At 34.6% G+C, this 24,453-nt stretch overlaps 1 protein-coding gene across 15 annotated transcripts in view; it reads left to right on the top strand.

The window, feature by feature from the left end:
* pum (pumilio) overlaps positions 1–24,453 on the top strand; it is a 366,079-nt gene that overhangs the window by 54,626 nt on the left and 287,000 nt on the right. For all 15 annotated transcript variants that reach the window (XM_088263060.1, XM_088263064.1, XM_088263058.1 and 12 more), the window contains 2 exons: positions 16,984–17,130; positions 18,230–18,428. In XM_088263060.1, the coding sequence (XP_088119186.1) occupies positions 16,984–17,130; positions 18,230–18,428 (346 nt within the window). The remainder of the gene's footprint in view (positions 1–16,983; positions 17,131–18,229; positions 18,429–24,453) is intronic.

Below are 24,453 nucleotides of genomic sequence, written 5' to 3'. Positions count from 1 at the left end.
GGGAAACAATGAATCATGTCGATACGTTCATTATTGTAGACCGAATACAGATTTATATTTTTTTGTACTGGGTCAAGTAACATCTCAAAGTTCAAGTAGCCCCGTTCTACGGTACAAATATTTTTTTTTAATGAGCGTGAACTGACGCCAGGCTCTCACTGCAGTCGGACGCTTCATATATTATTTTATTGCGAGTAAGGCTTTAATTTAAAACGTTTACATTATCCTTTATGGAGCAAGGCTCCTGTATGAATCCGTATCATTTCCGTGTGACTGTATAAACATTGCGATCCTGTAATCCAGAAACATTAAAAGTTGACTGGTTTTGATAAAAGTCCATAAAAGATTTTACGTGTCCTGTACCTCTGTATCCTACCGTCATCCATTTAAAGTCAATATTTCCTCTTGTAAATTTTTCATGTACCCACGTGTGATAAAAAAAGTGCGAACGCATTCAGATTCGTTTTGTTTTCAGCGACAATCAGTAGAATTGTGGTATCTCTTTAAATCTTCCATCATTTTCTTTGCTTTAGTTATAATCCCAAATATTATGAGAATTGCTACTCCAAGACTTATGTCCAAAAGGCGATGTTTGTAGAATTTAATATTTTAAGCTAAAGACACAGTGAAAGCATTTTAAGTGGTAAAACTTATAAACAAAAAACATTAACGTTTATTTAACATGATAGTTTGTGAGTTTTTAAAAAAAATTGAATTAGTAAGATTCCAGAGAAAAATAGAAAAGAATTTAAAAAAAACGTACGTATCCTGATGCCAAATAGAAAGTCCAAAAAAAGTTTTTGAGGTATCTCTACAGGAGAGAGTAGGGCTATTATCCTTGGCTCTACCCGACCAAGTTTCTCCAGGGTACGCTTGGCTATAATAGTTCAGAGACTAGAAGGAATGTGTATTTGATTACGCATTTTTATCCATTGTTGCGCGGTATGATCGATAATCCTGAAATTATCCGGAACATTGGTCTGTATGTTCCCGATAGTTACCTAAGACAGCGTCAACATAGATTGTTTCACATTCCTATACACAGGACCAACCTGCCGATGGTTATGCCTGTAGGAAGAGCTACCGCTATGTTGAACAATATCACATTGGATATTGATCTGTTCCATGTGTACGAAGGAGTTTTCCGAAGCGGGATTCTTCTACACCTTTAAGTCTTCTTGCTTACTTGCCTTGAATATTGTTTATTATGTATATATTATTTTTTTGTTGAATAAATTGAAATTAAATTGAAAGTAAAATCAAAAGTTTTTCGTACAGTATTCAAGAAGTTTGCAAATACCTAATGTCAATTTATTTCTATATAATAATGAATAACATTTTACACTAAATAATGTATCATTTTCTTATTCCGTTTATTGTTTTGCGACCTTCACCTGTCGTTCATCGTGTACTATGTATATTGATTCGTGCATTACATAAACACACCGTATGAGCGAAATATTGTTTCGAGAACATCCCTTCACTTTCCATATTTACGCTACCCTAACCTTCCCGCCACTCACCACACTGACAAAACGTGAACTAATGAAAAGTAGGTACGCCTGCTTGTACATGCTTATTGTACTGACCTATTCTGAAACGAGGGTTATTAATTATATTACTTAACTTTACGCCTATTTTTTCTTCTTTTTTGCGATTAAATTCCTGGAGTTTTGTTAATTTGATCGGTTGTCGTTTGGCCACTATTTTTGGAGTGTTATTATTTTTGTCTTAAAAAGAAGGCTATATTTTTTTTCAAAAGAATATTGACTTTTTATCTCCCTTTTCAAGATAGGGATACTGTTTCACAAACATATCGCTCACTCCTTTCAAGAACGTCATAAATCAAAAAACTAAATTTTTCAGGAGAACGTTTTTAATGTTTAAAAATATAATACAATGTATTAAAAAAAATATCAAGCCACTTATTGAACTTTTTACTGTGCAACAGACCTTTTTTAGGTAAAACCTGAAGGTTTTTTCTCCATTTGAAAAATATTTAGTATATTTAAAAAAAAAAATTAAACAATACATTTTTTTCTAAATGCAAAAACAATACTTTCTGCCCTGTAGCGGGTAAATATTAAGTTTAAAATATGCCGCTTTTGCTGGGATATAGTACATTTTCTGGGCATTCCGAAAACATGCGCAACTGAAAATTGACGATTTTTGATTTATGATGTTCTTGAAAGAAGTGAGCGATATGTTGTGCAATAGTTTGATATATATGGGGTATTTTTGACATTGCTGGTATAATGTTTTTATCAGGTAATCTTAAATAACAGGTAAACATATCTAAAAACAGTAATCAATAAAATTAACGCTATTGTCGGTACTGCAAGCGGTTTACTTCATCGTCTAAGTGTATTCTCAGTATGTATTGTTTGCTTTCGTGGTTGAAGTTTTAAATAAATTTACCGAAATCTTTGGACTTCAAAGTTATGTATTTATTTATTATCATCACATACATAATTATATATTACAGATTACGGTGAAGGTTTCCCGTGCCTAGGGCGCATTTTATGAAATTTTACTCATTTTCCATATTTTCAGTAATTTAACAATTCGCATCCGTTTTTCGATTACATCGCGTATGTTATTCGGGGGGACTGACCGGAGTCATTTCGTCGAAACGTAACACGTTACGATGCGAACATTCATATAGAGTATATACTATAGACAGTACAGCGAGCCGAGCTCGTCCCGAGTACTCCATCCGATGTTCGGATGCTCGCCGCGAATGTTACATTACGACGAAATACTCCGGCCAGTCTCCACCTTTAGAACTTCCCGTTCTAGCCCTCGTTATACTACTCGGCTGTCCAAACTCAAAACACAGCAAGGGACATTTTTTTGTAGTACGTTATTTTTTTTGCATTTTTGGACTAAGTAGATGCTACTTAGTCCAAAAATGCGATAAAAAACGTACTACAAAAAAAATCCCTTACTGTGTTTTAAGTTTGGACAGCCGTACTGTTGGTGTTGTTTTCCTTTTTACAACTAACTATAAAGTATCACCAAACACGATGTTTACCCGCCAGTATGTACCGCGTGGTGACTGTCGGAATAAGCTCCCCGGCGCTGGGCGGGGCCGGCCGAGCCGAGGTCGCGCGGAGCCACTCGCTGGTAACCACGGCAACAGACGCCGGGACGCGCTGCGCTGTCGCCCTCCGCCCCGCCGCCGCGCCCGCCCCCGCCCGAGCCAGATTATCGACTGGCCGATGATGATGTTTACCCGCCGCGCCGAGCGGCACGTCTCGCCGCTGTCACGTTCGCTTTTCCCGCGCACTCTTCAATTAGGGATACGTTTCCACGTGCGTGATAATCCGCCCGCGCGGTTCCATTTTAGAGGAAAATTCAGCATGAGATGAAAATTACTTAAAAAAATAATTCTAAATCACTCGTAAGCGTAAAAGTGGAGGCTTAAATAAAATAAAAACTTTTTTTTTTGAAAGATTGGAACGAATGTATACATATTATATGTCTTGGATTTGGTCTATTACACTTCAACATGTATTCGAGTGTAATATTTATATGCGATCTCACTCGTTGTAATATGGTTTTATAGAGAGTTCAATAAACAAATTTGATGAAGAAACACACGGTTATATATATAAATAAAAAATACAGAAGGAAGTTTACTAACTAACTTACCACCACGCCGCTTCTCCGCAAGGGTATGCAGAGAGAATCCAACGCCACATGCAGGCATCTCCTCATGTATACCCGCCGTTATTCCAACTCCTGACGTGTCCACTTACAAGTACTTGAAATACTTGATCGTACCAATTTTTCTTCGGTCTTTGCTTCTATTACCAACCACATTCGCCACATAAATTTGTTTTACTGTTCTTTTTTCACTCGTTCGATTCACATTCGCAAAACCCTCTCAACACACCATACTTAATTCTAACGATAAATTCAACGTTTTTAATTGAAATTAATCAATATTTAAAAAAAAAACTAATAATAAACTAATGCACAAGCCAAAAAAAAATATATTTAATACATATTTAGTGTTTTACTCACACAAATTTTCTTTTCGTAATAATATCTTCAGATAATCGCCAAAGTAGCAAATATGTAGAACCGTTATTTTATTTGTATTGGAAAAATAAGAACAAATTGAAATATTTTATAAAAGAAATACTTACTTGGGTTTCAATTTTATTCATAAAAATATTTCGTCACAAGAGTGACAAAATATTAAAAATTAGCCACAGTAAAATTTCCAATAGCGAAGAGTTCAATGACACGAACGTAATTCCCACGACATTTAGCATTGACATTGTAAGTCGGTCGCGGTGATAAGAAACTTAACAAATAAAACCTGGCGTTTGTTGTCGTCGCGATACATTTCTCGCGCTCGTATCGTGCATGACTCAGGCCGCGTATGACGTCACCGTCTTTATCACTATATATGACTGCTTAAAAAATAATAATAAATATTTCCGAAGAGTCGTAAAAATGTTGTTTATGTCTCCGAGCTTTGATTGCATTTTATCTTAATTTGATTATATGTGTCGCCTACTTTCAAAATCCGCCAGATCCATGTAAGTTGATTTTACAAAAAAATGCAAAATTCTCTGGGTAACATTTATGTTTCAAAGATTTGCCTTTTATTAGATAAAATATTGTGAAATAAAAGAATTTCGCCGTTTTATTGGATTTTTTTTCAGTATTAAAAAAAAACACAAGACGCAAACCGATAATAACGTCATCTTAATTTTAGACCTATCCTGGTCTCTGATTGGCCGATATGGGTCAGAGGGCAAGTTTCATGAATATAGCGGAATTAAAAATACAACGCTGTTTTTAAGTATTTTTTAGCAGGGTTTTGAAGTATATAAATATTTTAAACAACAAAACCCACAACTGGCATTCCGAAAGAGCATTTATTTTAAAATGGGATCTGATGGATTTTGAAATTAGGCGACACATTTGACTGCTTAAAAAATAATAAAGAGTTGTAAAAATGTCGTTTATGTCACCGAGCTTTGATTGCATTTTATCTTTATTTGATTATATCTAGTCATAACAATAAAGGTTAATTAGTTAATCTTAATTTATTATGTAGATAACCCAGAGTTTTTATCACTTATTAATCGTAGAGTTCCGGTAGCAAGAACCAAAACCCAACAAAACTTTATGAAAAATCTCTGAAATGCATACCAAGTCCTACCAAAATTCATTTTAAAATAGAGCCTGCGTAAGTGCAATGAAATGCTTAATCAAATAGACATGAATAATATGTATTTCTTTTAAAACGTTTGAGAGAAATGTTGTTGGTGTCTATTTGACTATTCGATTAAGAAATGTAAGTTATAATATTATATAGTTATAATTATGTATATTACTTTTAAGTAAAAACCTGTTATTGGAATTTTAATTTTAATTTATCATATTTTGTTGTTTTTATAAATATTCTTTCAGTTTTCCAATAAATAAATACAAATAATTGAGCTAAAATCAAACGACAAAAAATCACTCTAGTATGAATTGAAATGCAAATTTTATTATTTTGTATTACAATATGATTTAATATCTCAGTTTTCACTACACTGACTACCGCATAGGCGCACGATAAAGTTATGTTGTATATTACTTTCGTTAATATATTTTTTAAAGAAGTGCAATAAATCAATTACGCTTGGTCGCATGCTAAGGCTTAAATGCAAGATCTGTTTTCACGGGAAATAAAACGATATAGAGAATATTGTATAATTTTCACGCGGAAATTTTTATAGTGCCATTAATTCGAAGAAGAGTAAACCGTCTTATCGGTAATGGCCCCCCCCACTTAAAAACCAAAAAAGAGACGAAACCCTCGTGTTGGACTGTCGCCAAGAATATTATCTCCGTCTCGTCGAAGTGGCACGCTGCACTAACTAGCCCGCTCCGAGAAAGGACGAAAGATTTCTACTCATCGTCCTTAGAGTAGTCCTGAGGGCGCTATATCCTTTCAAGAAGTTGTCTCAGTAAAACGAGACGCTGACCGAAGTTTTCCAGATTTGCTCTTCTCCTTCGTAACCCCACAACAAGATGAAATCGCTCCATCGGCTATATTTACTCGGCTTCTTCTGCCATTTTGTTGTTCAGACTTTTACTGCCATTTTTGTTGTTGTTTGGTTGCGCGTTTAAGCACATCTTAAGACCAAGTATTCGTTAAGTCAGAACTTAATTTTCTCTAAATCCAGGTAGCATTTTTCGGTATTATTAAAAGAGATAATTGAAGTAAGGAAAATATTAATCTATTTTTAATATGTATTCTAAAAAACAAACAAAAAATTCAATATACATATTTTTTTATTATTTGAGCATGATCAGATGTCCAGTCCTGAGAGCGTCCTAGTGCGTTGTGATTTGAATGGTTGAGATCTAGACCTTAATAGTAATTTTTAATACTCTGTTATCAGTTAAAATTAATAGTCTGATAATTTTCATTAATAAATATGCGAACACAATCGACGAATTACTTAACTCTACGTTATACAGATAATGCATAATCGTATAAAAAAATATCTGCCGAATCAATTAATTAAAATATATTTTTTCATTTGATAAAACATGCTACTAAATTCTACTTTTAAAAATTTATTTTACAAGTATGAAATTAACTGTCACAGTAGCTGCTATATTAGATTCCGTTTAATTAAATAAACATAAGTAGCATGATAAATAATAAAAATAAAAAAAACGTAATTTGAACACTGTGACAGTAGGGAAGTCCGTTGGATTATTTTGTTTATCGTTGTTTTATTATACTTTTAATATAAACGGTGGTAGCGTAGAATAACCCAACGAAATGTTCTGAATTGCGTACCCAGTACCCAGTGACTGTTGCAAAGGGGGAACAATGCCCCTAAAGGTCATGGGAACACGGGGATAAAGTCGTTGCCGGGTCAGAACTGGTCGTTTTCCAACCTTTCAGATTGAAATCGTTCCCATTTTTGTATTGGTTCGTTCTCTTTTATATTCAGGCTATCGGAATCCCGTTCTTGGCTGGGAGCGTTCATGTAGTAGGAATTACATTATGCCGTAATTTCAATAAGAAGTCGACCGTTTTCTCGCTGTTCCACGATGCTGTAAAACCTATTCTGAGATGGAGAATTCGCCACAATCAGATTTTGTCACCTTGGTCCAATTTTCTTCCGGTCTCAATCGCGATGATAGAGGAATGTTGGTCAAGGATTATTGAGGTTATATCAAACTTTATCAAAGATCTGAACATTGTAAATAAATATATTTAAAAATCGCACATATACATTCTAAAATATAGCCTAAACGCGAAGTGATTCTCACACGAACAGATCGTTTCTGGTATTTTGCATGCTTTAAAACTGTATCGTTTTTTTTGACAGTCACCCAGCCAGAGGATGTTGTTGGCAGTGTCAAGTCTTATTTTTATTTACAAACAATAATAAAAATTAATTTGAAAAATCACACTTTAAAAGCGTTTAGCTTTGCCATTATATAAATTATGACCGCAATTCTAGAATTAGGTTCAGAAAGAGGGGTGAATAAGGTGGGAAGTTAGATTCCTGCCTGTGATAAGTTATTTAGAAAGTTCTCTTTCTCTGCTATGAACGGAGCATAGGTGTTATAAATGATGTAGCGTTTGTAAAAAAATATGTTCAGGTAGCTTTTGAATAATAAATACTTCCGAATTCAAACCAAAGATATATTTTTATTATGACAGGAAATGATTATTTTCATTCAAGTATGACGTATCATATGATTTCTAAGTTTGCAGTCACATTTGACATCTTCGATTACTGTCCAGTGCGTGTGTTTACTAAATCAATGTCTCCCCTTCCATTTTCGTTTTGGCCCAGGTTACCAAGGTCCTCCGTATTCCGTGTTCGCGGAGCAACACCAACGGTATCCGCAGTCTAATTTGCGTTTTTGCTCATCCGGCCGTTTCTCAGAAAGCCGAACATACCGCATCACCATATCCGGTGGACGCGGCCGCCCATTGTGCGCGAGCACTTTCTTCATCACCCTAATGGCTGCGAGCTGAGCGAAAAATCATATTATGCGGACCCGTGCATACAATGGACTTATTAGATAAGCCGGTTTCTTGTTGCGATACTGCTAAATGCCTGTTTAACCAGCCAGTCGCTGGTTTCCTTCACTAGATCGATTAATCATTCCGTTTCCCGGATTTTGGAAATAGTTTTACATTATGTTGATGAATTTCCTACGTACCGTTACTCGACTAGTTATATCGTATTACGTTCAGCTGATTACCCGCTGTAAATTATTTGCCATTCATTATACGAGACATTGTTATGCAAATTTGATCAATACAGGGTTTTCACTTCAAGTTAGACGCCTTACTAATCAAATTGGACGTTATATAATGTATTTTACAAAAAAAGTTTTTAAAAATATGTTCAGAGTAGTACTCATGATTCCAAGTGGTATTGAAAATCATGTCTGAAAACATGGGTTCACATCGCGCGCACAGACTATGACAGCGCGCCGCGCCGGCTTGCCAACCTGACGACTTACGCACTTGCTAGTCTTAAGAATAAGACGGATATATAGTACTAATATGAATATTATATATATATATATATATATATATATATATATATATATATATATATATATATATATATATATATATATATTTAAAAACTTTTTTTTTCAAACATAAAAACGTCCAATCTGAAGGGAAAACCTGTATCTTCTCTGTAATAGCTGATTCAAAGTTAAACGTAAAATACAATTCCACGTAAAGGCTCTACCTTTTGTAAATAAATACAATGTATATTTTCAATAACGTTTAAAACAATAATTAAATATTCTATATTTCTTTGCCCAGGAACAGCATCAGATATAGGATAAATTTAGTTGCAAGAAAATAGATAATAATTTGAGGAAATAAATTAAATAAAGCATTTTTTTAAATGTACGAGTAATTATTTATATTTGAGACGTTAAATACCGTATCTTTAATCTTTTCAATTTAAATTATGTAAAAAAAAAATAAGGATTTTTTTATATAAATTAATTCAACGTGTTACCTCCGAAACCCTTTGATAAAAAAATATTGACAGAAAGGAAAAGTACTTAACCACATTTATGAAATTTTTGTTTTATAATTTTTGTTTTAAAAAAAGTGAGTGTTTCTTCACTTTCTTAGCAATCTTCCAGTGGCTTAAAAAGTAAGAATTTTTTATTGCTTAGTAGACATGTTTCATGGTAAAACTCAAATTTAAAGTTAAAACTTAAATTTAAAGTTCAAGTAAAAGTATTTTAAAAGGTTTTATTAAAGGTAAAGTTCTTTTTGTATTTATAATAAAAGGTTTAAGAAATTCCATTGCTACAATACAAGTTTTAAAATAATATATTCTTCGCAGTATGTATACGGATAATTTATTTATTTTGTTTGACTTCTTATTTTCATTATAGAATACAACTTTTTACAGCCCTTTGGTTATTGAATTCGAAAAGTTACAAAAATGACACGCCCTTTTACTTGAGTTGTTCGAAATACTACTTACTCGGCTGTTTTATTGGTTTTCTTATTTTTTTTATTAACTAATCTCTAGCGACGTAGAGGGAGTTATATCGGCAGCGTTCTGTCGCACTTTTTATTAATCTACACCTCCCGCCACCCTTCCGTGGTATTGTTTTATCCCTGTACCTACTCGTCTTTGACCGTCCCTCGTTTTATGACTCACGTTTACGGTGAAATTTAACGCGAAGAACTAATAAAAGCGTTATTGGGTTTCCTAGGAAATAATATTCTCGCTATGCGAGAGGTGTGGAAGATAAAAAGGAATTATTTATTACGTACCTACATGTCTACCGTGCCTTCGCGTAAACTGTCATTTGCACTATGTTTTGACTTTTCTTTTATAATAAAAATCAAGATAAAAACGAATTAATTATACTTAATAAACCTGTCTTCAAGCGTCCGAAGGAAAAATGTCCGATCGATGGGTAAAAATTAACATTATGTAAATAAATAAAAACATTATTCTTCTTTTAATTTAAGTTTTACTCAGTAAATACCACTATTTCTTAAAATCTATTGTGACACGTGTTTCGTTGCATTCCGCATCATTTTCAAACACTTACTTACTAAGTAAAACTCAAATTAAAAATGGATAGAGTTTATCACAAAGTGACTGCCAAATCAATTAAATGAAATTATTCTTCATTAAATTATAAATAAAACATTCGTTTATTGATATTTATTTACCACTTGAGTATTATATTGTTACGACTTGTTTCAGAATCTACAGATGCTTCCATCTGCGGGTTTAAATATAAACTAAAGAACTATATATAAGAATTATATATAGAACTTCCAAGAATTTGAGTAGTGTGGTTGTCAATAATGGGTAGAATTGGTGAATGTTACACGTGTGTAAAGTGATCACTTAAACCAGCCTATGACGGTCGTAAGCCCCGTAAATGCCCAGACTTCCATATTCTTCTTCATCTTTGATGATATGTTAAAAAATAATATAAACTAAAGCATTAAAAGATAAATAATTATCTTTACTGTTAGATGTTCTTTGTTTATTCTTCTCAACAGTGAATGCTTCTTTGCAAAGTCATGTTGTGTTGTAGGAAGTTGTGTTAGATGTTGGGGTACCTACTGTTTACAGGCATTACATATACACACTGTTTTATTACATCGCAAAAATATGAATACTATTGTTATTACTTTTTAATTTATTTAATTAGCCGCTTTTATTTCAGCTTATATACACAGCGGGTTGTAATATAAAACAAGAAAACTAAACTAGAAAACTCCCTCGTACCGCATAAAAATATATGTTCCCCGGTAATATATATATTTTTAAATAAATAACATGATACTATCAACAACTAAAAAAGAAGAAAAAAAGTCCCTCTCCAAGCACAAGAGCTCAGTCTCTTTTTTGGAGAGCATTCAAATCAGAATGCGCAGAGCCGCGCTTTTAATTCCTTATCTTTAAATAACCATTTTATTTTCAAAACCATATAATTATTTCGAATAAAAACTTATTTTTTCAATGTTCAAACAGTGTTTTAATAAAAAGTCATTTACGTAAAATGTTACCTGGATTTGGAGATAATCAAATTGCGACTTGACGATTTCTTGGCCTTAAGTAGAAATGCATAGACATTGTATTAAATTTTTAAAAAATGTAACTAGGTATTTTAAAAAGAAAAAAAGAAAGCTCAGCTAAAGAGTGTATTCAACTTAATATCCCATTACCTGGCGCGAGGTGTTTGCGTCACATCGACTCGCAACCCGCTTCCCTAATCGTTTTCAAAGCTCATACCAACCGCGAGATTATCGCGGAAACATCGATCGTACGTTCTTTTATTGTAGGCACCCTTTCTTAAGCGTTCGCCCCGTAATCTCACCCCGACCGCTCGCTTCCCACGCGTCTTCCATTGACAGTTCAATCGGTTTGTTACACCCACGATTGTATCTGGCTCTTCCGGCGACTTGAACGCAATCGGCCCGTGTATCGGCCGAGCTTAAATGTCGCAATACGGCTTGCAATTGAGCAGTTATATCGAAACGACTCTTGACACGCATTTGTTACAATTGAATAGTTTATTCGTAAAAGGCGACGTTCTCCGACACGTCGACGCGCGTTTATTATCAAAGAATATTACTTTTCGCCATATTAATATTTTTGCATTATTTTAAAGATGTTCAAAAGATTGCCTTTCTTTTTATTACAAAAATGTTTCAAATATTATATCCACTTAAATGACTCATAATTGGAGATTATATAGATTTGTGAACAAGTATATGGATACACTCACATATTGTCATTAAATTAACTGGTCAAATTATAAACTAAGAGTTTCCCACATACAAATGAGAGAGTTTCTGCTCAGTAAAAAAACTTCTCTCATCGTACCATAGATGTCTCTAGTGAAGTTCTAGTGAATTCAAACACTAAAGAATTTGAGTAGTGTGGTTGTCAATCATGGGTAGAATTGATGAATGTTACACCTGTGTAAAGTGATCATTTAAACCACCCTATAACGGTCGTAAGCCCCGTAAATGCCCAGACTTTCATATTCTTTTTCATCTATGTTGAGAAGTCAAAAAATAATGTAAAAATATGTATGTGTCCCCCGCTGAGAATTGTGTTCCTATTAAATAATTCCTACTTGATAAATTACCAGATAATTCGATTGCCCGTTTCAACATTTTGTCAACTGTCCGATGCCCCGGAGAAATCTTTAATTACCTGCGAGGGAATTGTTTTAACAAATTTATCCGTTATTTGCGTTTCACGAACACAACCTTGTGATTTATTTCCCCCGGGTCATCGAGCCTCGCTCGGCTTAATTGCCATTAATCCGAATGATGTAATCCCAGGACTGTCGCCTTCTCGGGCGCGGACTGCCCTCAGCTCTCTGCTCGCCGCACACACTTCGCGCGACCCACACGCGCCTGTACTATACTATATATCAGGGATGATGAACCTATGGCACGCGAGACGATTTTGCGTGGCACGCGAATAAAGAGAAAAAAATAAATGTGGTTATAAATAGTATTTTTTTTCATTCAAAACATTTTTAAATGATTTCATTAATTGATTCGGCAGTCACTTTGTGGTAACATCTATCAATTTTTAATTAATGTTTTACTTAGTAAAACATTAATTTAAAAAATATATACATTGTGGCAACCTTCACACATAATGTACATCGAATATGGCAACTCAAGCTCAACGTAGCGAGCTACCTTCACGAGAGCAGAAAAGAACGAAACGAGCGACCTCGCCACACTTCGTCGCCACCCGTCCACAGATCGACACGTACTTCAACTGTTCTCATATTAGAGTCACGCGATTATCCTTAAGTATTTGCTTGATTGTAATTTAATAGAACTAAATAAATTTGTGTTAAAAAGTAATCCGCTTTCATCTTGCTTCCCTTCTGATAAATTAAAGTGGTATTCAACTAGAAACCATAACATAAATATATATATATATATATATATATATATATATATATATATATATATATATATATATATATATATATATATATATATATATATATATATATATATATATATATATATATATATATATATATATATATATATATATATATATATATATATATATATATATATATATATATATATATATATATATATATATATATATATATATATATATATGTATATTTATGATTTAATACAAAATTACCCAATTGAATGATCTCAATATATAATTACAGGGCCGTTGCAAAAAAATTACTGTTATTTGCAGATATGGCGTTTAATTTGTAGAACTCCATTTTAATTTATGTATTAATTGTTGAATCAAACACTGATTTTTTTAGTCTACTAAGTTGAATTTAATGTGAAAAAACACATCAAAATCTATTTTGTGACAATTGTTTCTCCCAGTAATGGCATTTTAAAACGAATGTTTTATGTGTTTTTTTAAACAATAAAATAACAACTTAGTAGACTCAAAAAATCAGTGTTTGATTTAACATTTAATACATAAATTACTGTTATGTTGGATACTATAAAAGCATTGAAGTTAAGTTAGGTACAAACTTTTAAATTTGATCAGAAATTTCAAGTACATTCCTAATCTAAAAAAATACATGATGGATCTAATGGCACGTGGCACGCGACATAATGTTATATTGACAAAAAAAAATGGCACTCAGGTAAAAAATGGTTCGCCATTCCTGCTATATACTATCGATTGTGGAAGCCACTGGATACAGTGGCTGCGACACTATACTACATTCTACTAGAGAACCGTCCACAAATTCAACTTTGTTAGCTGTAATGCGACTACCCATGAGAGAGAAAGGTTGTGTGAATAATGACACAGATTTGTTTGGAAGCTGAGCTTATTGCGCGATTCTTAAAAAGGCTTGTTTTTCGGATTTGATAAAATGTTTCGAACACATTTTGTGTGTATGTAAATATGCAATTCTACCTTTTCACAAAAAAGTTACAGTGATGCGCAGCATTATATTTAGAACCATTAAAGTGACTATCAGCGACAGTTTTAAGAAGCCACTTCGATTGATCTAAAAACGGTAATCGAATAATATCGAGAAAGGAAGGATTTTTTTAATCGCAAATCGTATCCACGAAATTTTGGCTATCGGGATCTAACTTTCACGAATAACCCACGTCTAATGTTGTTCGGCTTGCGTATCACATTTTTATGAAGTTCGCGTCGCTTTTTAAATTAAGATTTTTTTAAATATCTCTTTAAAAAAATACGGCTTTCATTAATTTAGTAAAACTAATATAACTGTTATCTTTACACTATCTTCTATCTCTACGACAAGCATAAAGGGCAATAAAATGCGTAGAAAAACCAAAGTTAAAAAATAAAATAGAGTAAAAAGAGTACAAAAAGCGTAGTTGATGGTATGGTGTTTGATCGTAGTTCTGATTTGCACTCAGTAAATACCAACTGCTGCCTGTATTTTACATACCTTTTCTCTTATACGGGTGTGAAATGTGGCATCATACAAGGACCCAGAACAGTAGTCATAGTATACTCAGAAACGAGAATAGCTGGCTTAAGCAGGCTATATTTTTGGTTGCATACTTTTTTGGTTATACTGTATATTGTATTAAAATAATTGTACAATTCGATGCTTTCGCATTTCATATATCATGTCCTTTAACCCACATGTCCACTCTCTTCTCCACTTAGAATGGAAAGTAGTACAAACTTCCTGCCTATTGTACGTTGATGGAATCCCCCCCTACCTCCTTTGGGGCGCTCGATCCACGAAGCGCGTTTGAGGGATGTGCCAATACTGAAGATAAATCACTCCCGGTCACAAGGGCGGCGGAGTAGTTGATGTATTGAAGTGACGACAAAAGTGACGCGTTGAACCGAAAACGAATCATTTATAATATTTGTCGTTGGCCAAATAAGTTTGTATTTACCGTCGCTGGTAACATACATTTTTGAAAAAAATATTTATTAATAGGTACCTTCTATTAATAATTAATTCTCATGTACAAGGATTTATATCATATTTAATTTATACTTATAAAAATGATAGTGGATGTGTATAATAATAATAAATTAATAAGGTTGATCCCTAAAAACAATACAATAGATTTAACAATACAATAAACACAATTGATTCCAATATCTCATATTAAGTAAGATTTATTACAAAGCTCATTTATTCGTCTGTTTCGTTTTGTCATACTTTCTAAATAAGACACCACTAAATCTGATAGATCTTTATGTCCTATTGCCTCATCAATTTTGTCAGCTGCATACCTTCTTTTGCACATTGTTTCCAATTTAAATCTATTTTTTTCAAAAAAAGTACATACCCACACTAAATGAGGGACATCTTGTGATGACGTCTCATCACAAGATTGTTGCGCGGTATGATCGATAATCCTGAAATTATCCGGAGCATTGGTCTGTATGTTCCCGATAGTTACCTAAGACAGCGTCGGAATAGATTGTTTCACATTCCTATACACAGGACCAACCTGCCGATGGTTATGCCTGTAGGAAGAGCTACCGCTATGTTGAACAATATCACTTTGGATATTGATCTGTTCCATGTGTCCGAAGGAGTTTCCCGAAGCGGGATTCTTCTACACCTTTAAGTCTTCTTGCTTACTTTTACTTTTAATATATACGCCTTGAATATTGTTTGTTATGTATACATTATTTTTTTATTGAATAAATTGAATTGAATCACATTCACAAGCAGAGTTTTGTCTAATTTTAAAACAGAAGAATTCAATTTATTCCCAAAATGCTCCATGACTCGTAAAAACTTAACGGGTTTATTTTTTTTCGCTGGTAACATTGAAACTGTTGTTTTTCAATTTTATGTTTATTTATTTTGTTAACAATATCATGTGAATAAAATTTGTTGCAAAATATTGCGAATAAAATAACTGGTCAAATTATAAGCTGCATGAAAAATTTTAAATCATGTTTTCGGGCATCTCCCAATATCTAAAATAGTTAGGTAAGAGTCTTGCGTACATTTAAAATAAAATGGTCTCTGCTTAATAAAAATGTAAACAAATCAACAATAGATACTGCCGCAATCTCACACATGAAGCGACGGGAGAATTTTAACCTTTATTTTATATAATATATTTTTTTTAAATGTTCAAAGGCAAAAGACTTTTCCATCCTACAATTTAAAATAATGAAGTAACCCCGTATATTATATTACCCCATTATCCTGTAATTTAAGATTTGTAAGCTCGTCGATTTTATATCGCTTAGATTGAGCTGAATAAGATCTTCTCACTAATCTACTTTAAATGGATTACAGCCTAGGATTCTGGGAGATTCGCTCCAGAGAGCCGATGTTCCAAATTATCTTAATATAGCTGCCTACACCAATTAAAAGACTGATTACTGTTTGATAATGTTAATTAAAATTTTAATTATTTACCCGTAATATTGAGGGTAAATAATTTTAATTTTAATTGATGTTATCAAATGTTGTATTCGCCTAGCTGAAATCCACCTCGTAATTTGTATTTATTTGAAATATACCACTTTTAACACAAACCTCTTGATAAAAACTCGTGTCTTTTTTTCTTTTCTTAACTAATTATGTTTTTGGGTTATGCGATGTTAAATTACATCCTACCAATATAAAAGATAATATTATTTTTTATTCACGAATCCTCTATTACATTCAAAATTAGATATGATTTAACTATTTTGTTAGAACTTTGGTGGTTTTATCCGGATACGAATTTATCCTGTCACATATATAAGAAAAACTTACCTACTGTTAAAAAAAATCCATCATTTTTGTTTTCCCCGCTGACTACTAGTTCAAACAAAAGCTCTTAGTTTGCTACCCACGCTGTAATGTATTTTATCAAATCTTTTTTCTCTAGGGAAATCGATTTAACTGACTTGATGTTTTATGCAATAGGCGCGAAGATTCACGTGGTGTCGTATTTTTTTCCATCTCCGTATGTTGACGGATTGTTTTGTATTGTTGCAGTAGAGCACCCGGTGTCGCAGCCCATCCCGATGGGCGGCCGGCGCGGGGCGGGCTTCCCCGACGCCGCCAGCATCTTGTCGCCGAGGGACGGCACTGGAGGGCTCGGAGTCAAGATGGTCGAGTACGTCCTGGGCGGATCCCCCACAGGTAGACTTGTCAGCCCTTCCGGACACACTTCCGCGGTGCACAGTTCAAAGCTCGACACTCCCATGGCATTTGATACTTTGAAAAACAACAAAAAGTGCATGACTGTCTCGAGCTGGTACTAATATAATCACCCAACCGCAAATTTTTATTTTTCTGTAAATATATTAATTTGATATTATGTGTGAAATTTCTTAATTAATCGATGCTTTATTTGTTTCTATAAATAAAAAACTCGCACGGAATTAGCGTGTTTAATGCGAGATTTGTATTTATGAACTTACATTATGGTAATTAACATTTTATGTACCACATAAAAGCTGCCTTTAGACTTCTTAAAACACTATTTGCGCTTTGTTGTGCTAATAGTGTTCTCGCGATACTGAAAGCGCGCATTCTTTGTTCTGTAGTAGTACGCGAGCTATATATATTTTTGATCAGTTGTATCTACCCATCTTGACTGCGGTCAAGCGCCATCCCCATCGCAAACACAAACAGCACCAACCGCGCTGTAAAGTGCGTACGCATAAAGGCAGCTATTATTTAAGGTTGTGTTTTATTAATATGATTGATATACGGCACCTGACAAATGACATTTGTTTATTCGTTCAAGGCTTCTTGTACAATCGGTTAGTGCATTGGCTGGCGGCCTTATTGCCACGAAGTTTTACCTTCCGACCGACCAAAAACAGTATAGTATGAGTGGTCGAGGTTTGTATTTCTTAGCTGTTTGATTTATTGGAATGATAGTGCTCACACAAATTCAAAAATATACTTCCTAGCGCCGGAAAACTCGCGGAAAAATTGCAGCGACACTTTCAGTGGTGTTCCCACGCGAGTGCTAAATTCTTGTGTTCTGCAAAATTTCCTCGAGTTTTATGGCTAACGAAAACCAGGACTGGAATTCTGAACCCTATTCGTACTTGTATTTGTGGGTATAAACAAATATCCATTATGTTTTTATGACGATATGTATTTATAAATGTGTCAGTTTGATTCTCATCAATATAGCGTTCAAAATTCCAGTATATACATGTTACAGTGTTGTAACCATCGCAAAAAGTTTTCAAATCACCGAAATGGTGTCATGATTATGTCGCAGGCAAAGAGAACCACATGCAGAATCTCGAGCCTAGGATTCGCTCCCTGAAGATAGCCGGAGCCGAGGACGGTTCCGGCGGGGACGGGGGCGCCGGGGAGCAGGGCACCAGCGGAGAGCAGCAGCAGCAGCAGGCTAATGGCGGGCCCCCCATGCACAACGGGAACGGGACCATTGCGCCCGACGAGGAGAAGGCCTTCAAGTGAGTTTAATTACTCTTATTTTCACCCACCCATCCGTCCGTCCACCTACGAGACATTCTGTGCTCCTGTTATCATCCAATATAAATGGTATTTAAAAAATAAATAAATGTGATGATCCAATGGCATACTATTAGATTATCTAAAACTATATCGTAGATCCGAGATATCGAGTTGATAGAACGAAGCTATGGAAGGTGTTATCTGAGTATGGGGTAAGCAGTAAACTTATCCAAGGCATAGCATCCTTGTACGAGGATAGCACTGCATGCATAAGGGTAAGTGGTTCATTTTCATCCTGGCTTAGCATCTCTAAAGGTGTTAAACAGGGATGTGTAATGTCACCGTGGCTGTTTAACCTATACATGGATAATTGCATGAAAGAACTGAAAGATTTAAATGTTGGAGCTAGAATGAATAATTTGACTGTCTGTTGCCTTTTGTATGCTGACGATGCTGTTCTTCTTGCCGATAGCAGAGAAGACCTGCAGGCGTTGGTGACAAAAGTGTATAATGTGTGCAAGGAAAGTGATCTATTGATGAATGTTAGCAAATCCAAGATTATGGTTTTTGAAAGAGAAGAATGCAGATCTGAATGTGAAATATTGGTAAACGGAGAGATTTTGGAACAGGTAGATGATTTCCTGTATTTGGGTAGTATGTTTTCTAGGGATGGAAAGATTGATAAAGACATAGAAAGGAGAGTGAATGCTGGGAACAAAGTGAATGGTGCACTGAAATCAGTTATAGCAAATAAAAACCTATCAGCGGAAGCTAAACTGGCAGTGCACAACGGAGTCCTGGTTCCAACTCTAATGTATGGAAGTGAAACATGGAGTTGGCAAAAGAAGGATGAAAGTAGACTGAATGCAGTCGAAATGCGATCTCTCAAAAGAATGTGTAACAAAACGATGTATGATAGATGTGCGAATAGTGAAATAAGGAAGGAATGCAAAGCTGAGATAAGCATTATCGATAAAATTAAGAAAGGTGTGTTGAGATGGTTTGGACATGTAGAACGAATGAGTGAGGAAAGAACGGTAAAACAAATTTATGAGGCGAATGTTAGCGGGAAAAGAAGCAGAGGAAGACTGAGAAAAACATGGCACGATCAGGTATGCCAAATACTTGAAAGTGGTCAGGTTAGGAGTCGTAACAATCGGCGGGTATGTATGAGGAGATGCATGAACGTGGAAGAGGCGAAGAATGTTTGCAAGGACAGAGTGGTGTGGCGCTCTATTCTCTCTGCCTACCCCTGCGGGGAAGCGGCGTGATGGTTAGTTAGTTAGTTAGTTTATATCGTAGATCCATCCACCCGCGAGACATTCTGCGCTCCTGGTATCATCCAAACTAAATGGTATATAAAACGAAATTAATGAGGAAGAATCCAATGGCATACTACTAGATTATGTCAAATTATATCGCAGATCCATCCACTAAAAGACATTCTGCGCTCCTGGTTTCATACAAACTAAATGGCATTTAAAATATAAATAAATGTAGATTAATCTGGTGGCATACCTACTATTAGATTATTTATAACTATATTGTAGATCATCGACCTGATAAGGTAATTCCAAAACAGGTCTTTACATATGTTTATCTTTAAAACGCGAAAAATAACGATGTTAATATATAAGAATTGATTTTCTTTTGCATATTAAGATATAAAAACCTATCAACGGAAGCTAAACTGGCAGTGCACAACGGAGTCCTGGTTTCAACTCTAATGTATGGAAGTGAAACATGGAGTTGGCAAACGAAGGATGAAAGTAGACTGAATGCAGTCGAAATGCGATCTCTCAGAAGAATGTACGACAAAACGATGTATGATAGATGTGCGAATAGTGAAATAAGTAAGGAATGCAAAGCTGAGATAAGCATTAACGATAAAATTGAGAAAGGTGTGTTGAGATGGTTTGGACACGTAGAACGAATGAGTGAGGAAAGAACGGTAAAACAAATTTATGAGGCGAATGTTAGTGGGAAAAGAAGCAGAGGAAGACCGAGAAAAACATGGCACGATCAGGTATGCCAAATACTATAAAGTGGTCAGGTTAGGAGTCGTAACAATCGGCGGGTATGTATGAGGAGATGCATGAACGTGGAAGAGGCGAAGAATGTTTGCAAGGACAGAGTGGTGTGGCGCTCTATTCTCTCTGCCTACCCCTGCGGGGAAGCGGCGTGATGGTTAGTTAGTTAGTTAGTTATATTAAGATATTTAATACTTTTTAGATACGGAATTACCACTTTTTAATTAATCTCCTGTAATATTATTTCTGAAAAAAAAAACGGTGCTCTTATTATTCATTAAAAACTCGTGTAACAAAATATTCAAAGAGAATCTTACGGAATATCGTATTCTTTCTCGTCAATCTAATATATTTCAGCTACAAATTAAAAGCTCGTAATTTGATAAATCCGTGAACGTTTTTAATTTAACTCTTTGAATAAATATCACCTGACAAATAATACGGGATGAGTTTGAAAATCAAATTACAATTGAGCATTTCCCGGCTTCCGGGCCTTGGAGCTATTAACAGAATTAGTGGATTAGTGCATACACCCGAATACATACATAGTCTGCTGCTACGCGCGTGAGAACCTTCTCATTTCCTGGCTCGTCGTCTCCTTACTCCGGAAGTTAGTCTTCACTTCGTTAAATATGGTTTTAATTAGCACGACGTAGGAGGAACAAGGTCCAGTGCAGTCAGGATATTACCGGACGTATAATCTGTCCCTAATGATGTTAAGTAAATAAGTAGTAAAAATTAGTGCAAATTCTCCAATATTCCTGCATATATTCTCCAATATATCTCCTCATACATTCAGACTCCTGACCTGTCCAGGCAAAAGTACTTTATCTGCGCCCAATGGTGCGTAAGGCACTGCATAAAGTTGATGCAATGTTAAGTTAAACGTTAATTATATGAAGTGAGGGTGATTAGTCTTACGCTTCAAGTACAAGTCCAGAGTAATTTAAACTATCTTATACGTTTCGGGTACCAGTCTGGGGCAATTCTGAATTATTTCATCAATTGATTCCGTATCCAATTTGTGGTAATATTTAACAAACAAACAAACAAAACCCTTATCCGCACCCCAATGGTGCATAGGGCACTGCGTCATATAAACGCAGTGTAATCTTGATCGTTTACGCATGAAGGAAAGGTGATCAGCCCTTCGCTTCAGGTACCAGTCCAGGGTAATATTGATTAAATATAACAGTGAAAAAATCACTTATATTTATTTTACCCCCCTTGGGAATCGAACCCGGGATGTAATGGTCAACACGCTCTGCTACCTTCTGTAGAACGGTAGCAGAGCGTGTTGACCATTACACTATGGAGGCGGACAAATACGACGAAATAGACGGAGGTAATATTTATCCATTTTTAATTTCAGTTTTACTTAGTTAATACCACTATATCTTAAAATATATAGTGATTACGGATTTTAGGAAATGGTTGAATTTTAAGTACAATTAATGTTAAAAATGTATAGATATTACCACAAGCTGACTGCCGAATCAATTAATGATTTTTTTTAAATAAAATATTGTTTCCCAACTGATCTCGCTACAAATGCTTCATTCTATCGACTTCCGTGTGTTATCGATGCCTTTGTCACTGAAATGATATTCAAATTCAACTTTATGTTAATAGTTTCCGACGACTCGAGTTATGTGTCGGCAATCAAAATTCGGCACTCGATCTAAATTACGCGAGCCTAACCTCGGGTACCTACGCCATTTCCACAAATCATTTTTATCTCTTGCCCGCACCAGAGTGTTGGTTTTACCTTTAGAGATAATATCGTTTTGCCCGCTCCCCGCCTTCGCGTAGTGTTCATTTCAATATCCCGGGGCGCCCTTGAACCACCCGCCCTTGGGGCGTGTTTAGATTGAAAATTCCCCAATAGACGGAAACCTCGCTCCCGAATCTGCCACTCAAACTCGTGTCCCTGACATCAAAATCCGCCACATCCAGATGGGATGAATCTGATAAAAACAGGCTTTTGTTTCCGCGTGCGTGAATATTTAAACGAAATAATAATAATAAAAAAATATGCGTGAGACTCTCAGCTGGGAAGTGGTGAACTTCTTAGGTTCTAGAAATGCGATTTAACCAATATCACTAGTCTGTTTTTGGTTGGTTGGAAGATATTGCTTCTTAGCAATAAATCCGCCAATGTACTTTTTTCTGTACATGAAGTTAAAATAAATTAATACAGTAGCTGTATAATGCGTCTTTAATAACGCGCATTCGGATATACCGAGGGTCTTTTTTGTTATTGTATTTAAAAAATATATCATTTCGAGAGAAAAAAACAGCAAGAGATTACTGTTTTTTTAAGTGATTGTGTAATTATTTTTATTTATACATATTTTACAAAAATAAATAATATTTTTATAAATAATATTTTTTTTTTTAAATGTTTTGTTTTTCATAAAAAATTATAATTATGGACAATTCGTTTGTACACGCAGTGATCAATTACACCCGGGTCAGATACGCCGCCCGCAAAACCGGGTTATAGCCGATCCCCTTTTGTGGGGTCAAATCCAGCATGCGTGTAACCACTTAAATTTGAAAGCCTCTCAAAATATTGACTTACATACAGAGCAGGATTTTGACGACTACTAAAATGCACAAACTTAAATAAATGGTAGTCTGTGTATTGACAAAAAATAAGCATCAAATTAAATGTGGACATATTTCCTTTGGGAGTAAACCATCCATCGGCTCACCGGGATCAGTGCATGCATGCGAGTCGAGTATGTAACTTGTTTACACAAGACGCTTCTCCCTTTATGCCGGCATAATAAAGCCACTGTCCTTCCAGCTGAGGAAATACGTTATCATGCATTGTGTGATAATAATTCGAACCTCTCTCAACCCTTGTTCACTTATTCACTTACTCACGTACGCGGAAACCCTACACAGGTCGCCAATTAATATCAACCCAATTTCTGCTACTATTTTAAGATATATTTCATAATAATATTTAGGTAGTATGATATCCCTCCGTTCCATTCGTGTTTTCCACTAACTTTCTCTGGGTTTTGTAGATCGTAAATTGGTTGCCACGAACGATCTCTGGTTACGTGTTTAATATTAATAATATGCGCTGGTATTGTACCGCCCTTATTTCATAATGGAGGCTGTCGTGAATCCAATGACGAAATCGTGAATAACAAAAAAAAAACAATATTCAGATGGTTTGATATTTTTACCGTCATATTTTAATTATTACTTATCTAACTTTGTATTCCAATTAAACATTTTGCTCACTCCTTTCAAGAACATTATAAATCAAAAATCGTCAATTTTCAACTGTGCATGATGTTTTCGGAATGCCCAGAAAATGTACTATATCCCAGCAAAAGAGGCATATTGTTAACTTAATATTTACCCGCTACAGGGGAGAAAGTGTTGTTTTTGCATTATGAAGAAAAGGTATTGTTTAATTTTTTTTAAAAATATAATTATAAAAATTCAAATGGAGAAAAAACCTTTAGGTTTTACCCTAAAAGATCTGTTGCACATTAAAAAGTGCAACAAGTGGCTTGATATATTTTTTTAATACATCGTATTATATTTTTAAACTTAAAAAAGGTTCTCCTGAAAAATAAGTTTTTTTTATATATGACGTTCTTGGAGTGAGCGATTTGTATAATCTATAATTTAAGATGGCCAATAAAAAAAAAACATGATTTGATTCGGCAGTCACTTTGTGGTAAATATATCTATCCATTTTTTATTTAAGTTTTACTCGGTAAATACCATTATTTCTTAAAATCTATTGTGACGTGTTTTGATGCATTCCGCGGTGTTTGAATATTATGCGGAATGCATCGAACACGTGTCACAGTGGATTTTAAGAAATAGTGGTATTTACCAAGTAAAACTTAAATAAAAAAATGTAATAAAAACCAAAAATTTTATTTGACTAACAAATTAATTTTAATCAGTAAATACGAATTCGCGACTGCTGAATGATATTCACAAATAAACATTTTGCTAT

The sequence above is a fragment of the Brachycentrus maculatus genome, unplaced genomic scaffold (assembly GCF_059751285.1).
Source record: "Brachycentrus maculatus isolate JH-2025_06_01 unplaced genomic scaffold, ASM5975128v1 h1tg000196l, whole genome shotgun sequence".
NCBI lineage: Eukaryota > Metazoa > Arthropoda > Insecta > Trichoptera > Brachycentridae > Brachycentrus > Brachycentrus maculatus.
This window is presented reverse-complemented; position numbering and strand designations above follow the sequence as displayed.